The 18262-nt window shown below is 42.9% G+C and overlaps 1 protein-coding gene across 1 annotated transcript in view; it reads right to left on the minus strand.

Annotated features, from left to right (window-relative positions):
• The window catches only part of cps1 (carbamoyl-phosphate synthase 1, mitochondrial), a 79698-nt gene extending 73955 nt beyond the window's left edge, over positions 1–5743 (minus strand). The window contains exons 1-10 of the mRNA XM_063213444.1: positions 5445–5743; positions 4112–4221; positions 3665–3809; positions 3075–3164; positions 2919–2975; positions 2719–2811; positions 2537–2626; positions 1368–1496; positions 1066–1172; positions 635–776 (exon numbers count right to left, since the gene is read on the minus strand). Coding sequence (XP_063069514.1) covers positions 635–776; positions 1066–1172; positions 1368–1496; positions 2537–2626; positions 2719–2811; positions 2919–2975; positions 3075–3164; positions 3665–3809; positions 4112–4221; positions 5445–5561 — 1080 coding nt within the window. The 5' untranslated portion in view covers positions 5562–5743. The remainder of the gene's footprint in view (positions 1–634; positions 777–1065; positions 1173–1367; positions 1497–2536; positions 2627–2718; positions 2812–2918; positions 2976–3074; positions 3165–3664; positions 3810–4111; positions 4222–5444) is intronic.
• Positions 5744–18262: the final 12519 nt, after the last annotated feature.

The raw sequence follows: 18262 nt of genomic DNA on the forward strand, positions 1-18262 counted from the left end.
AATTTAATTTTACTTTTGACACCTCTGCACTGTACCTAACTGGGAAGATACTGTTGGCGCATTCAGGCCGACTGAGAACCATGTCGGTGCCCGTTCCCGCACCTAATCAAGAACCGGCCATTTTAGTGTGGTATTAATTTAGTACAATGATTTTGACTAGCTACACCAATCAAAACGACATGCATTTGCTCACAGATAGGGCTTTCAGGCCGACCAGAACGGAGCCGGTGCCCGCACCTGTTACGTTCGGCACTAAAGTGCTTATCTGCGAACCGCCCGTGTTCATACCGGGCTCTGAATTTTTCCAGCACATGACTGTGTTACCCGGATGAACCTGTTGACGACCACCCTGTCGTCATGGTTCTCGGAGAAAAACCTAGTATTTTGCGGTTCGCGAACGCTAAAATCTGTGGCGTGAACACGGCAGCCGGTTCGCAACTAGGTGCGGGAATGGGAACGGGCACCGGCACGGTTCTCGGTCGGCCTAAATGCGCTAAGAGTGTCGCTTTGCTTAGTGCCAGTCACTATTCAATGAATCAGAAGGTAAACGCATAGACTAACGTGACATTACAACCAGCGGGACCCCAAAGTCAAATACAGCACTACACACAATGACAGCTGAGCTCAAATGTACCTCATTGGTCCCATCATTGGCATTTACAAATAGAGGGCTCCAGCCCTCTGGTAGAGACTGGCTGTCAATCCCATAGCCGTGGTTCTGTGCTGTGATAAAAGCCTGGCCCGTCATCACATTCAGCACTGGCTGGTTCTGTCCCCTTTTTATAGGAAATTAGAACAAAAACAATTAGAGAAAAGTATTGAAGTATTATAAAGTATTTATTATGTAAGTATTATTATAAGTATTTATTATGCTATTAGCATGAGCAAGTTATTAGATACAAAACACTTGCCATTAGTTTTGTAATGTGTGCACCATTCCACACGTGGAATGCATTATTGTTCATTCACTACTGTACATTAAGACTTGAATAAAAAACAAACTTACAACAAAGGTTGTATCTTTATAACACAGTAAAACAGTAAATCATATTGGAAGTGCATTACCTGTTGCCCATTGGCAGCTTGTAAGAATGAGCTCCTGCTGCAAGAGCAGTAATCTGGTTTCCCATACAAATGCCAAACACAGGCTGAGGTCGATCACTCTGTAAGACCTGCACAAGCAAAAGGTTGCATGTTATCTTTTCAAACCCCAGAAACATTAGCAAATATATCCGTGCTTAAATCCAAGAACAGGTTTTTAAGTCAGATTGCTACAAATCACAATAAGGTAACAAAGCAATTGGCAACCAAGCAAGGGTAAATTCTTAGGAACCAGCTCTCTATCTATTTCTTTTAGAGGGCCGTACCTTGCGGACATTTTCGATGAGAGGGCCAGCTAACGAGGGGTCCCCAGGGCCATTGGAAAGAAACAGGCCATCGTAGTCCAGGCTCATCAGGTCTTGGTCCCATGGCACCAGATGGACTTCAGCTCCCCGCTGAACACAAATTAGCATGTCAATCACAGCTCAGACAAAAAGATACCCTCATTTTGGAGATAGGGCTGGGCGATATGAAAAAAAACTATATCACGATATGGATTACTTTATATCACGATAACGATATATATCACGTATATCACATACGTTTTCAGTTATTCTCTTTAGTTGCTCTTTATTCTTTCATGTCGCAAAACAACCTTTCTTTAAAATGGATCTTTTTATTCTTATTTTTACAGTTACATGAACTTGTAGTGTGTATTGTGACAACATGAAATGCAATGAAATGATATTCAATTGTATAAAATTGATAAAATTACTATCACGATATAAATCATATAGGAGAAAGGTCACGATATACACTTTTATATCATGTTATTATATGGTTGTGACGTCATCGGTCGAATGCTCCATTCATTTCAACGGGGCTCCCCAACGTTCGCACGTCTGTTATTTTTCGATAACGGACGGGTTGGTCTATAACAGACCGCTGTCAATGGCAACAAGACTTTTCACTGCTAAAGCAACTTTTCAACAAGACTCTAATCAGCTGCTGTGATGGACAACACCTGTTGTCCTGGCTAGCTGTTGCCTAGCGGTGTTCCACAACGGCACTGTTTTGTTTTGCGCAGCAACAATCTTAACATTAAATAGGCCTAAAGAAATGTCCCCGCCATGTGTGAATCATTTAAGTATATCCATATAATAAGCGGGTTAACTTTCGGCGAGTCGGTCGCTTTGTGGAATAGCAGCACTTCAGAGAGAACAAGACCCCTCCGCTCCGCGTCGGGGTCTAAAGATTCTCTCTGTCGTGCTGCTATTCCACGGTAGCGACCTTCTCGCCGAACGTTAACCCTTACATAATGATATATGTCGTCATATTGCCCAGCCCTATTTGGAAATATTGGTTATTTGTATGTGTATGGTCAAAACACACTAACATAAACAACACGTAACAAAAAAACTAACAAGAAATTGCGTATACATTTTACTGAAATTAGTTTAGGTGTTGTTAACTTTTAAGTAACTTGTATTTTTACCTTGACAAGGAGCCTGATGATGTTGTGTTTGATCCCACAGTCAACAGCTACCACTTTGATGGGGTTTCCTTTCCCAAATATTTTTGCTTCCTTAACACAATAAAGTCAGGCAAGTGTTAAACAAAGGCCAAAGCTAGATAATAACCAACAAGTAATAGCAATACATGATATGCGGTAGTTACTTTTGTGGAGACTTCTGCGATTAGATTTCGCTGGTTAGGGTCAGTAATTTCAACGGGCTCCCCGTCAAACTCAATCTTCCCTAGGACTGTTCCCTACATTCAATAAGATCACAGATTAGGCAGAAACATACCGCATATAGCCAACTGAACACTTCATAGATTACTGTATTTTAAAAATTGAAATCAGTTTGGCACTCTACCTTGTCACGAATCATTTTAGTAAGCATTCTGGTATCCACGCCAAACAATGCAGGTACCTTAGAAATTATACATTGAAATAATACATTTATATTCCATTTAGAGGTATGAATCATTAAACAACCAAAAAAATCTACATACTGTAGAAAGGGAAATACCTCTTCTTCATGCAGCCACTGAGCCAAAGACTTGACAGAGTTCCAGTGGCTGTACTCAAAACTATAGTCCTGCACCAGCAGCCCCGACACCTGAGAAATCAAATATAATCACAATACTCACCAGTGGCAATCTTTTCAAAACCAACAATGTGTAAGAACATTGGTTGGGTTACATGTCATGGCTCCTGATGTTACACTTGACATGCAGTCTTCATGTGGGAGTCAAGTCAGTGGCGGAACAATTGCCCACAGGGCCCCAGGGCAAAAAAAATGATAGGGCCCCTCAAACAGTTTGCCATGGAATAGGCAGGATAGGGCCCCAACCAACAGTAGGACCTACAGGAGGGCCATATCATGCAATAACCCTTCTTGGTTAGGCTGTAGCCTTATCGTTGAACATCAGGTGTTGTGTAGCCCCTTAATGCACGCCGTACCTCCTGTGGCACGTTGTAAGTAATAGTTATTGAAAAGTTACTACAATACTATGACATAACACAGGGCCTTTAGTATAGTAATGCACTATGACTTAGTCATTGCCATTCTGGTAACAGCAATGTTATAACTGTGTGTCTTAACGGGTGAAAACATACTTGAATTTGGTCAGATTCCACATTCTTCATCAGCCCCAGTTCATCCAATTCCTTTGTATTTGGCACACCATAGTTTCCCACAATTGGATAAGTAAGGGTCAAAATCTGGCCCTTGTAGCTGGGGTCAGTTAGTGCTTCGGGGTACCTGTGTATACAAATATGTCAAACATTATTGTTGTTAATAATGCATTGTCTGTGTTGTAGTTATACAAGTAAATGATGAACATAACTGTCACCTATAAGTTCCTGTAGGTCAAGAATGTACAATACGATACCATACAACTTCTCATATCACCATCACAATAATAGGCTATATGGAATTTCTCATTCATAGAATACACAATAACAATGGATATGTCCATCTGTTATAGTAGACAGATGAACTCCTGTTGTATTTATCTTTATCTGAAAGTCTTTATCTGGAGAAGAAAGCTGTTTCTGACTTACCCAACAAGTCCAGTGTTAAAGACTAACTCGCCAGCTGCAGAGCGATTCTTTCCAAAGGACACACCCTTCATTCGAGTGCCATCCTCCAAGACAAGGTGTGCATTCTGGGCCTGGGGATAAGGTATGGCCATACACAATATTAACAGTTGATTAACATACATGATATGTATGTGGCAGTCATTATACATGCATGACTGGGCAGTCATGGGTAAGCAGTTAGGGCGTCAGACTTGTATCCCAAAGGATGCCGGTTCGACTCCCGACCCGCCAGGTTGGTGGGGGTGGTAATTAACCAGTGCTCTCCCCCATCCTCCTCCATGACTGAGGAACCCTGAGCATGGTACCGACTTGCCACACTGCTCCCTTAGGGCGCCATTGGGGGTTGCCCCCTTGCACAGAAGCATAAATGCAATTTCGTTGTGTGCAGTGTACACTTATGTGCTGTGTCACAATGACAATGGGAGTTGGAGTTTCCCACTTGGGCTTTCACTTTCATCTATTGTTAGCTTAACTGTATGATCTTCAGTTGGACAGTAGGGGATGCAGTCAGAGAATGCTGACAGAGGATGCTACCCTGATTACCTTGCTGTCATCTTTCTGGATGCACTTATTTCACTTTAGAGCATTTTAATGAATTAGTATTGAAATAAATGAACTATTACTGATCAATTGATTGACAGGTAAGCTTAGATGATTTACTACAAACAGTTCAAAGGGTACAGCAGGTAGGACATAAGACACAATAATTCCCTCAATACATAAATGCAACCAGCTCCTCTGGCGCAAGTCACTCAGCACGCTGATGCAAGTTAGCCTGCCCTGCAACTGTGTCATATCCACTTGCTCACTTCTGGTGCTGGCATGAACCCAAACAAACTGGGATCTTGTTACACAATGTGTGACACCACAATTACAGGCAGCCAATCAAAAATCGAGGCATGGCATGTATGGCAAGGCATGTTTACATTATGCTAATTTATACACCCCCTTTAGGGAAGACAGGTTGCTGACGTGAGCACATTTATCTCCGGTTTACTAACCTGCATTTATTTCAAAAAGCGGGAACTAAAAAAGCGGGTCTACCTCTATGAGGGTTTTTTTTTCTTTACACATGCCTGAAATTATATTTTACTACTAACAGATACAAGGTATTTGCAAACAAATAGTCGTTATTGGTGAAAAATGCTTCAAATAAAAACAGTCGAGTGGGCTACACAGACGGTCTGAAAAAGTTAAACCTTGTAATCTTGCAATTCCATAACTACAAGATCACCCTTCTATAAATTATTGGCCAAGCCAAATATTCACCAATTGTCTTCAAACATGATTTTACCTTTAGACTGAAAAGGCGAGTTGACTTCCAGCTGGCATTTCTGTTTCTTCCATTGAACCAACCTTGCCTCAGAAATGTTGACCTGGCTACAGAATAAGCCGTTAATATCTTTGTCATTATAAGATAACGAATAACCGGTGCTGTTATAATGCTGACAAATAATTATGTGGCAAATAATTCCGGATAACTTTGAACGTCCTTTCCGTCACTTCAAGTTAGAAGACCAACTCCACAGGTAATAAATCTACAGTATGTCCAGTTTTGCAGAGTGAATGAAAGTGCGCGTGCGTTTCACTATCCTCGTGTCCTGCTGCTGGTGACTGACTGGGAATTTGGGAAGCTAATCTGCTAGCGGTGTGACAGTTGCACTCTGACCTCGAGTAGCTACTGCTGTCTGGAATTCCATCAGTCACACTCATTCATTCATTCATTGGGTACCGGTGCAGCCAAATTGATAGGTCATAAGTATGATTAATGGATATAGACATTATATTGAGTTGACTGACATTAGACTATCCCTCTTTGCAGTCTTAAAAGAGGTTAAACATCCTTACTTTATTATTAGGAGCCTATTCATTTCAATCATCAATGTGACAATTGATGTTTTTTGATGACCAGTGAATTTTCATGTTTTGTGGTCTGAGTGACCTCCTATTTCACTGTACTTTCACTGTCTGGCTTTAAAACGTGTATGCAAAGTAGGTTATGTTGTAGGGGTGAAGGAGTGGCAGGCTATGACATCTGCTGTGCCTATTGCTGGCATGCACTTGACTCAGGGGCAGAGCTATGGGTGGGTGGGGCAAGCAGGGCATTTGGCCCTGGGCCCAGGGCCCTCCTGTAGGTCCTACTGTTGGTTGGGGCCCTATCCTGCCTATTCCATGGCAAACTGTTTGAGGGGCCCTATCATTTTTTTTGCCCTGGGGCCCTGTGGGCAATTGTTCCGCCACTGACTTGACTCCCACATGAAGACTGCATGTCAAGTGTAACATCAGGAGCCATGACATGTAACCCAACCAACGTGACCTTTTCTCTTATTTAGCCCTGCCTGGTGCTAAACACAGAATTTAGGTTACCCATATTTTATTCAAGAATTCATGATCATCATCACGTGGGAGCCTAGACCTACTACACGGTCTAATAGTTATTGAAGGCAAAGTAAATATTGTATAGCACATTCATTCAAATTTAGACCATCATGAATGACAAGATATATGAAATGACGCTGGGTCATATCACATCCCCAGTGGCTTTATCTTATGTCATGAAAGTATTCATTACATTACATCACATTACATTTCATTGCATTGCATTACATTTGGCACTACACTTTTTAACCAAAGCGACTTACAATAGTCAACATCACTAGCAGCAGGGACGGAGCTATAAGGGGGGCGAGCAGGGCATTTGTCCCAGGGCCCAGGGTCCTCCTGCATTGGTGGTTGGGAGGGACCCTATTGTGACCTTGGCAGGCAGTATAGGGGGCCCGATCAGTGTCTTGCCCAGGGGTCCTGTGTGTATTTTGTTCTGCCTCTGACTAGCAGATACAAAGTGCACAGGAAATATAGGCTACAGAACAACAAGAGCAGATGCTAATAATTAAGGTTAGTTTTTTTCATGAAATAGCCTGTGCAATATATAAATAATAATAAAAAAGTCTAGTCAGTAAGATATAACAACTGATCAAAGCACAATACATCTGTTGGAGTTGTGTATAGCAAAGACACGTCACTAACGCCACAACACAGATATCCTCTTGTGGCCTCAGTATAGCGAGCGATTCACCTCAGACACTCTGACACCATACCAGGCACCCAAACAAGACAATAGTGCGCATCCAGTGACGGGGATTAGTGGGGGCCGGGGGCTTGAAGCAGTGCGGAGGGTTTGCTGAGCAAGGTGGGATTGCATGTGGGCCGTGCCTGCCAGCCACTCTGCTGGGTTCAGCAGTCTGTGACGGGCGCAGGGCTGGGCTGGGATGAGAAAACATGCCGGGCATTTTCGGTCAAGACCGGTCCGCCAGGCATTGAGAGAAACAGTGAAGCCTGTGACAACAGTTTTAGTCTTCCGAGTTATTTTGACCACAGCAGCCAAAAGTAAATTTAATGTAAGTAATTTAAATCTGACTCAGAACTGTCAACTGTCGCGGCATGAGGACTGATACCACTGCATTTAGGGGGCAAACAGGCCAAAACCATCAACAGTCCACTGGGCAAATACCCGGTATACCCTATGGCCAATGCAGCCATGGATGGGCGGCCGGCGAGCCGTGAGTAATGTGACCTGGGACGCGTCAGCAAAGAGCGCAGGTCCTCCTCACTCGGGAAACAATACAAACACCACAACACCAACACCGTGCCCTGCAATGACACAGACCTGACCCTGTCTCTTTGACTCTGACGCAGGTGAGGAGCCTGTGGAGTGGAGAAGATAATGAGGCTTGTCAGTGGTGAGGGTTGTCTGCAGGGGCGCTGCTGAAAAAATGTGGGCCCCATGAAAGATTCAAATGTTGGGCCCCCAAAATGACAAATTATGTCATCAGCATTCTTCCAGGGGCCCTGTCAGTGCTGTCGGGCCCTTAGAATCTGTAACACCTCTCCCCCCTCGCGGCACCCATGGTTGTCAGTGGTGCAGACCAGTGGTTGGGCAACTGGAGGCCCGGGGGTCACATGCGGACCGCCTCCTCACTCCTCCGTGTGGCCCATAGATAAAACAGATAAAATAAATGAAAAATAATGACCAGATTTTTTGTAAACGATTATACTTAACCCATTAAGATACTGTGTTATAAGTTTGTTATTACAATAATAGCAATGACAAAGTCGTAGTGCATTACTTATGGCCCTGTGTTATGTCATAGTATTGTAGAACTATGGTAGTTCACTTTTCACTGTCTATTACAGCGTGCCACTGGAGGAATGGCGTGCATTAAGGGGCTACTCTGCTGTAATTATATTTTTGGCCAACAGAGTGCAGTTATATTCCTTCCAAACAATTTAGTCAGTCAGTGAGCAACCAACTGCACATCGAACTCAGTTGCAGTCAGATCCGTGGTCATTTGGCCCTCCGATGGCGGCGATGAAAAAATGTGGCCCTCCTCATCATAAAAGCTGCCCATCCCTGCTGTAGACTGACCAGTGGTTCCCAACCAGGGGTATGTGTACCACTAGGGGTACGCGTCGTGAACACACTACAGGGGGTACGTGGAAAAAGTGTAATGACAAATGTATGGAATATAGTCACATTGGGATATTATAGAGTAAGAGAGTATGAGACAGGGGGTTCTCGTGGTGTTATAAAAAGCCATAGTACACATACGCAAGGCAAGGTTGGGAAACACAGCTTATTTCTCATCACCAAATGTCAATATCACAAGATATAGAAGATTTAGAAAGGCATTTTGAGGGTCTGAACAGGGATGATGAAAATCGGATGTGAATGTCAAATTGACATTTTTAAGGCCTATGTGATGAATATCATGGCCACATTTGTACTTTTAGGCTACATATTTTTTATGTGAGGAACGTCCATATGTCATCTACAGTAGGTTTTGACCCCCAAATATCTCCAATTTGAAAACTAATCAAATATTTGTATTACAGCCAATTGCAATAGGCACCTATTTGAACTCAAGCTGACATGGTCTTCAAAGTAGCCAGTGGTTTCCAGTAGCAGTATGGTATGCATGGTATTGTCATGGAATAACTCCACAGCAAGGCAACTGAAGTGACTGTACGATTTCATGATGGAGCAACAGCGCACTCTAGTGGTCATTAAGTAGTGGAACAATGGCAGGGAGTGCATTCCAATATGCGACCTTGCCTCCTCCGCTTGTACTTGTGGCCTCGTACCAGGAAGTAATATGTCATGATGACATCACTGACAACAGCATTATATTTCAATATCTTGCAAAAGCTCAATTATAAAGTCTTTCTCTCATTTGCAATTGGGATGATGAATGAAAAACGATCCCCCAAAAGTTGTTGTGGCTAGGCTGACAGCTGGGAAACTTTATTGTTTTCTCCACGGAGGAGGGGCCAGGAGGCGGGGACGAGGAGACAAGCACAAGAGCAGGAAGCAAGGTTGCATATAGGATGTGAACCGTCTGGAAACGCGCCATCATCAGTAAGTCTACAGTCTACACTACATCTATGTTCTGAATGTGCAAAAAGTACTCCACCTATACACCACCTGTACGTAATTCTTTTCTTGGGATTTCTTTTCCATCTATACTTACATATATTAATGTTGGTCTGCACTCACTCCACAACTTTCCCTTGATGCAGAGGAGCTTGTCCATGTCTTTCTCCCCTCCAGGCTAGGTTATGCTAACACACTCTTCACTGGGACAGCTGCTGGGGGGGAAAAAAGCATCCAGAGCTTGCAGTGCATCCAGAGCAGTGCTGTCAGGATCCTGATAGGACAGGAGTGAACAAACAGGTTCATCTCATCACTCCATCCCAGCTTGTTAACACCTCCGCTGCCTCCCTGTCTCGCTCAGTGATGAATGCGTCGTAAGGTTTGCCTCCTCACCCAACAGTGCATTTAAAAAAACTTTACAGGAACTTCTCACCCCCCAACCAAGACCTCCTCGTGTATCCACCATTTAGCAACCACAAATATCCGCAAGCCCCAAGAAACAAGCTTTGAAGCATGGCTTGATGTATAGTACAGCACAGTAACCTGGCCTGGCCATACGTATGCTACAGTCAACATACCTTTCCCTCCACAAGGGTATGGTAGACCAGACTATGGTGAAGGGCCATATAGTATGCTGTTCCAATGCTGTGGACTGCCCTCACAAATCACTTGAGAGCAGTCGTATAAAGTAGAAGAACTAAAGATGTAGTAGTAGTAGTAGTAGTGGAATGTAGAAGTAGTATGATATTACATGGTTTAACTATGTAATATCATATTACTAGAGCTGTACTTACATCTCTAAGAGCACTTCTACTTCTAATGGGTAAATGGGCGAATGGGTATGTTGTCCCAGGCTCAGTGAGAAAGGGTTGCCAGAATTGGGTCCCCATTGCATTGTATGTATTGGGAGGGGCCGGGGGCGCCTTTCAGATGACTTTGTCCCGGGCCCGGCCAAAGCTGTCAGCTACCCTGGAGCGTTGCAAATGAAAGAGTAAAAGCAATGTAAATGTTGTCCCTATTATTTGCAACATATTACATTTTTACAATGGAAAACTTCTCAAATACAGTACAGACGTCCCACACAGTGTGATGGACAAATGAGAATCAGTTTGGAAAGAGGTGCATCCTCACATTAGCTGTATCTTTCATAGGCTGTAAGACAGGGGTGAGAAGCCTTTTTCATTGTATTGCAGTTGTAATTTCTAACATTTTTTCTTTACAAAACGTGTCATATTTCATGTGAAACTGCATAACATTAAAATTATATCGGGGGCCGGATAAGATGGCCTCAAGGGCCCTGAACGGCGAAATATAGACATGGGACCCTTCTTGAATTACTCGCTGTATTTACCAGGGCAGGACTGACTGTTGGGGCCCCCCTACAATGGGCACATTTGGTGGGGCCTGAGGAAACTGCCTAGCCTGCTTATTTGTAAAACTGTCTCTACACATATACCAGAACAGCACAACAGCAGTCTGGGTGTTTGAAAATGTCATCACTGTCAGAAGTATTTTGGTGCAATTACTATTCCAAGAAGTCTTACATCCTGTTGTTTTTACAACAAAATGAAAAAAGCATTTGAGTGGCATAGCTGGCTATTATGGCAACACATCGGATCCCACCACTGGGACCCCCCCTGCTAAAAGTAATAGGGTTTGTTTCTCTGTCATTTGAATGGCATCTACAGTGTGCAGGATCGTATGTATGCTTTTACACATTTAACCATACACACATATGCCTAAAAATAACAGAGGCCACTGGTGTTAAGACCACAGGAGCTCATTAGGTATTGCCTTTCTAACCGGCAGAGGCCAGAGATTATCAGGCATGAATACAGTCACAACTTACTCAGATTTTGAAGAATGGGAGCAGTTTAAAAGGTTTAAAAGTCTAATTTCTTACATGTAAAGTGTAATTTCCAACATGTTTGACCTATACTTTTTATATTTTTAGGAAAGCTGGACACATGGTGCATTGGCACGCACCGTCATTCCTGGAGACATTCCTGGACCCCAGTTGAGCCCTTCACTGTAAGTATGCTATGATGAGTTTATGCTAACCCTGTCCTTATGTCAATTTCCATGCATGTCATTTTCTTTGGGGATCTACATTGATAGGCTACCTTTTCACCCTACAGTGTAGTTAAATTATTCTCTGTCCACATAATATAATAATAATAAATAATAAATAATAATACTAATAATAATTATCATCATCATCATCATCATCATTATTATTATTATTATTATCATTATTATTATTACTACTAATAATAATTAATATAATTTAATAATACTAATAATTATTTATTTATTATTCTCTGTCCACATGAGCATGTTAGTTAGCGTGACTAACTGTAGACTGTATAGCAGAGTGTTTGTTTACAGTGGTGTCGCAAGCAGGAACAAGGAAGGGCGGGGTTTAGGGTGCTTTGGGCTGCCTTTGAAGCCTATTCATATTACTGTATATTTTAATGGCCTTACCTTGATAAATCAATAATTTTTCCCAAGGGCCCAAGAGACACGTACAAACACACATTTTTATTTGATTTTACTAAAGCAAGCAATTAAAAAATGTTTTGGCTATGATTTCACTTTTTGTTTTTTTATATCACAGTTTACCCATTCTTTCATGAACCGCATCGCTCTGAACATTAGTAACGTCTCTTTAGCCAGAGCAGAGAGAGATAGGCTACACTGGGGGGCAGCGGAGGGTTAATGAGCCCTGGACAAGCAGAGAGACAAAAGTCTGGAGACAGGTGTAGCTGCCAGGGGTCGTAAGCCTAGTAAATCTCTGGCATATTCCAGAACCATCCTGAGTGCTGCCCTCCCTCGACTCGACTTTTATTTTCTACTCACGCCAGCTCATATGACATCGTAGGAGAAGTGGTCGTGCTGTGGCCGTGATATTGGTTTCACATACGTAGAGGGGTCCACTTTGAAAGCCAAAATGAAGTGGCCGAATGTAAACACCAGCTTGCTGAGATGCTTACAGTCACAGAGCATTATTTGATGATCTTGGTTTACAGTTGATATGATTAATGAGTTTGTGACCTTGCAGATATTCGGCTGGAAACACGATTCCTAGAAACGTCAAACAGTAGCCAAGGGAGATGAGAATAATCCACTTGTTGTTCACCTCAAAGTATTGATTCCCAAAAACTCAATCACACTTATGAGATGATGTGAACTTTCGTTCATGTTGTCTTCCTAATTTGTTGTTTCTTTTTTCTACAATACAAGCAGACACTGCCTCACACTCTGAGGCCTAGTATACCTACAGCATTGGTGAACGTGCGTGTGCAAATAACAAAGCTATGCTCCACTGTGGCTCTCACAGCCTGACCACATGACTTCATAAATTCCAAGACCGGGATCAGGTATCTCGGGTTCCTTCGGGTGGCCAAGGCTATGTTTTGGCTTTGTTTAGACTCCCCACTTTATAATGCCCGTCTACACACAGAGGAGGGGGGGGCAGGGTTGCATTTAATCGGCCCTAGCCGGCGGCCTTGAATCAGTCCCCTTAAGGAGCTGTGGCCCCACTCAGAGAGATCCCAAGAAACTTCACACCTCTCCAGAAAGGCCTATAAATAGTCTCCATCTGTCCCTGGGCTCAGTTACAAGCTCATTCCTTTTGGGGCTTACGGAGAGGGGGGATGGGGTGGGGTGGGGAGGTGAGGTGAGGGGAGGGTGTTGCATGGGCTTCCTGGGCTTGGGGGGGGGGCCCAGACCAGAACCAAAGCAAAAGTCTAACTGTCATATACTGTACACTGCAGCATCAGTGTGAGTGACCTCCAAACAAAGGCCATTGTAGACCAGGTTGACAAGGGCCCTGAAATAGAATGGAAGAGGTGATGGGTCCCTTCCTTCAATGAACGGCTCTATGACTTTCACCTCTGCACCTTTGTGGATATAAATATAACACTGCAGTCATCAATCACAGCTCTGTGTTATCATATATTTACTCATATCGGTCAGCTCACAATATATTAAAAAAATAAAGTTTTGTGTTATGCTGCCATTTTGAAAGTTGACAACTACGCAGTGACTGTGCTGTATAAGGCATTGTTTCACTAGTAAAGTAAGTAAGTTAATTTTGGGCCACAATGTGTCCTCATACATCCCTAAGGGCCCTCTGTGGGGGGGTTAACCCCGTCCCCCCATCCCCTCCCCACGCCCTTCTCAAAGGCCATCCAAGGCCTGTGGTGGTGGTGATGATGCAGGGGAGAGAATAAGAGGGACACTCTACCCCAACAATGCCAGTCCTATTTGGGGCCCGGCTCGGAGACAAACGGCCCAGGCTGAACTCTCCTTAAGACAGCCCTTATGAGATACAGTATATGGCAGTAGTTTTCAGAGTGAGGAGTCCGCACTCTTAAAGGACCAGTTCAGTCAATTTCAATATGCTGTTGTATTGCTCACGCTACCCTTGACTTGTCAGTACCCGGTGATGCCACATTTTTTGGCGAAGTCCTTTCCGAGATATGAGCTATTCTAATGGGGGCAGCGTTTGTTTACATTTTTTAAAAAATTAACAGAGGCCTACTCCAAATATTTTCCCAAAAGGTACCGCTGTTTGCTAGTTGTCTGCTGATGTTGTATAAGCTTTCAGATGTTTTTGGGAATAAATACAAATGTTTTTTTGAAATGTAAACAAAGCGTTGCCCCCATTACAATGACCAAGAAATCGGAAAAGGCTGAAGAAGAAGAAAAAAAAACCTCAGGTACTGACAAGTCAACTGCATGTTGAAATTGACTGAACTGATCCTTTAAAATCGCCTTTGTTGTTTTTTTTCATGGCTGGATTATACGACCTCTCACTCTGGAAACTACTGTCAGCCGTTTTCCTGCACCTTTTCCTGGGATGTGCACAATCTTCACCTTCAAACAACATACAGTCTATGGCATCCACAGGACACAGGATTCTCCTCAGCTGATCTGTCTGGTCCAATAACCGATTCCCTTATTGAGCTTACTGAGATTTCCCTGAATTGTTGCCCCTTATTGCACGCCGTACCTCCAATGGCACGCTGTAATAGTCATTGAAAAGTTAAGTACCATTGTACAACAATACTATGACATAACATAGGGCCTTTTGTAATGCATTACGACTTAGTTTTTGCAATTCTGGTTACAACAAATTTATAACACTGTGTCTTACAGGTTAAGACATTGAAATGTATAGTGAGCTACTCGAGTATTGCGTTGCATCACACTATAAGCTAAGCAGGCCCAGGCTAACATTTTACATCTATACACAGATTTGTTTTCACTACAGGGAAAACAGCACTTTTTTCAAGGAGCATTTGATCCTTCTTGTCCAGTGGTTCTCAACCTTTTTTGAACAAACGCCCCCTCGGCCTCATCACCAACCTCCCAACACCCCCTTGACCTCATCATAAACCGCACAACGCCCCCCTTAGCACTAAAAATTGAAATGGACTATAGCGCCCCAAATGGCAATGGCAACTAAGCACAGCATCCCTCAGCTGTATCCTTCTCAATGCCCCGCTAAGAGCTCCCCTACGCCCCCTGTGGGGCTGTATCGCCCCCTGTTGAGAAACACTATATCTAGTCCAATGACTGACTCCGTAACTGAGATCATGTACAACATTTCTTTTGGATGATATTTTAAGATGATATGGTTTAACTGCGGGACACGGCAACACCCTTTCCGATAAACATTTTGATGGAGGAGGCTTCCCCTGGGATCTCCAATCAGACGTGAGGGGACTGTCGTGTGAGACGTCATAGACTCACAGTCCTGCTCCTGACATATGATTTCTTGACATATGATATTGAAGACAGCTTAACGGTCGTCTAAGTGCCCAGATTCATTATTTGGCTGTGTCATAGATCCCCCCCACTAGGATTAGGATGTAAAGGACTTACATGATCCTAATCCTTAGCCAGTAAAATGAATGAACATATACATATGTGAACATGCATTGGTTCACTCTAACACAGGGATGTCAAACTCAGGCCCGGGGGCCAAATTTGGCCCGCGGAGCCATTTTATTTGGCCCGCGAGATCATTTCAAATAGGCATTACAGTTGGCCCACTATTAATATATAACGTAACAATACTTGAATATGAAATTCAATGTGTCTCAGGAATATGAGCCCAGGGCCCAGGACTGAAAAAGCCTACAAATAGGTATATTTGATCTAAAATGGGGCTCTGTTTGTGGAATTTGAATATGAATGTTAAGTGTGTGTATACACTTTTTTTGTAATTAAACATTGAATTTGGCCCTCGACTTCACTACAGATTTCGATTTTGGCCCTCGGTCAATTTGAGTTTGACACCCCTGCTCTAACAGGTCCCGAATTATTAGCATATGTCCTTAACCCCTTAGCGCAGCACTATGGCTCTCTGTAATGTCATAGCAATGTTGTTATGATGTAGTTAAGGATTTTAAGCAAGTGACTAGGGTTGCCAGCGACCCCAGCTGCAATAAGAGGCTACAGGCACACTGTGTAAGATTTTTAGTTGTTTATTTCCAGAAATCATGCTACCCATTCACTAATGTTACCTTTTTCATGAATACTTACCACCACCATCAAACTCTAGGTATTCATCATTATGACGGGAAAAATTGCACTTTTCATACATGAAAAGGGGGATCTTCTCCGTGATCCGCCTTTTTGAATTTCCAAAAATAGCCATTTTTAGCTGCAAAAATGACTGCACTTGGGCCATACTAGAAAGTATTAGTGTATTACTTAGTCTTTCATGAAAAGATCAAATTTGACAATAGGCAACACCGTTTCATTCAGCAGCATAGTTGCAGTACCTTTTTTGATCATTTCCTGCACAATGTACCTTTAAATATATATTCTAATTCAAATATGATAAATATACGTATATTCTAATTCAAATATAACTATGAAGAGAGTGCTTTAATCATAAATATTTTCATTCCACTCAAAAAATGTTGCCACACCAATGTTATCCATCGAGCTGTCAACATGTTACAGATAGTCTGTCAGTCTACATGGTGCTAAGTTGCCATCTTTATAGCTATCATCGGATTTTGATCTTGGATATTGTACCACAGCACATGGCCAGTTCTATATGACCCTTCAATGTCAAAGGGGCAGAACATGAATTTCATGGAGTGCATACATTTATTCACAATGGGAATTTAAGGCAGAAACATTGCATTGATATCGACCCTTGACTAGGCTTTCAGGCTTTCAATGCCATGGGCAAACAGTTTGGAGAGCATCAGGTTCCGTTCAATGAATTGATGCCATATCTGCGTGCACTTCGTCACTACTGCCACACCAAGTGCTATTTTACCCAGAGACCCTTCACCCCTTTGCTGGGGACTCCTTCCTTCTTCTGGTCAGACTTGACCCTCCCACCCAACCCCCTTTCACACATTTAATTTAATCCCCAAATGCTGTGATTCTAAACCTGGGGGTCAGGACCCATATGTGGCTCGTGGAGGAACTGCATGGGGGTGGCTGAGAGAAGTGAATGCTTGGATAAAAACCCACATGTATGATAAAACCCTGAAAATATTGAATTGTATAACACAATAACAGTATGATAATACTTTTCCCGTGGTGAATTTCAAATAAAAGTTTATCAATATTAACAGATGTAAGATTTTGGTGTTAGGGATATAACAGTGTAAGAGGGTCACAAATTTCTTAGATCAAAAAGGGGGGACGGAGCAGAAAAAGTTTGGCAACCACTGCCCTAATGCGTCACCTGGCATGAAGCCTAGATGACCCGTATAGTGTACTGTACAGGGCTGGACAGGGGGAGAAATGGGGCCTGGGCATTGCCCGAGAAATGCCCGGTATGCCAGATGGCCAGTCTAGTCCTAGTAGTGAACTCGGCTCAGGTCATTAATTTCCCGATATTTGAAGATGGGAGGATATCTGGAAAGAATGTGTTTGCCTATTTAAAAGTCGGGACACTGTTAGCAGTGATTTATGCAAAGATGTCTATCGAAGTTTTAAATGAGAGTATAGTTTTTCATGTTGTAAAACACTTGCGGCATCATGCTGATTGCAATCCAAGCCAACTCTAATCAGGTGACAAACACTCATTTCTAGCAATGCACGCCATCGTATCAGAATGTGCTGGAGACTTAAGGGGAGCATACTTAAGACCGTATCAATTTAACTTGTGTGGCTGTTATTCCACACTGATTGCGTCTCTGTCCTAAGATTAAAAAAAGATAGTCAGTTAATACCCTGTTAATTACTTGTGGGTACGCACACATTATTGTTTAACATGCAAGAAGAAAATGGATTGCCATACTTTTAATAAATTAAATATATATATATATATATATTTGAAGTTTTTTGACTTTATTTAGACAGGGCAGTGAAGAGTGGAACAGGAAGCGAGTGGGAGAGAGAGACGGGGGAGGATCGGGAAACGACCCGGGGTCGGGAATCGAACCCGGGTCGCCCGTGTAGCAGTCCAGTGCACAGCAGAATAAACCAAGGCTGGGTCACCGTCTGCCATACTTGCATGTTAAGTGTTTATCTCCCCAGCAAACATACTGTACCGTTTTGGGGCAGGTCAGTTTAGGGGCTTGTTTTGTCTGGGGCCACACAGATCATCTCGGGTCAGGAAAGAATGATCATGCCCCCCCATCGTATTCTCCATTAAAACCCTGGCTGCCCCCGCCGGGGGTTGCTCAACTCTACTCCAC

This window comes from Engraulis encrasicolus, chromosome 13 (genome assembly GCF_034702125.1).
Source record: "Engraulis encrasicolus isolate BLACKSEA-1 chromosome 13, IST_EnEncr_1.0, whole genome shotgun sequence".
NCBI lineage: Eukaryota > Metazoa > Chordata > Actinopteri > Clupeiformes > Engraulidae > Engraulis > Engraulis encrasicolus.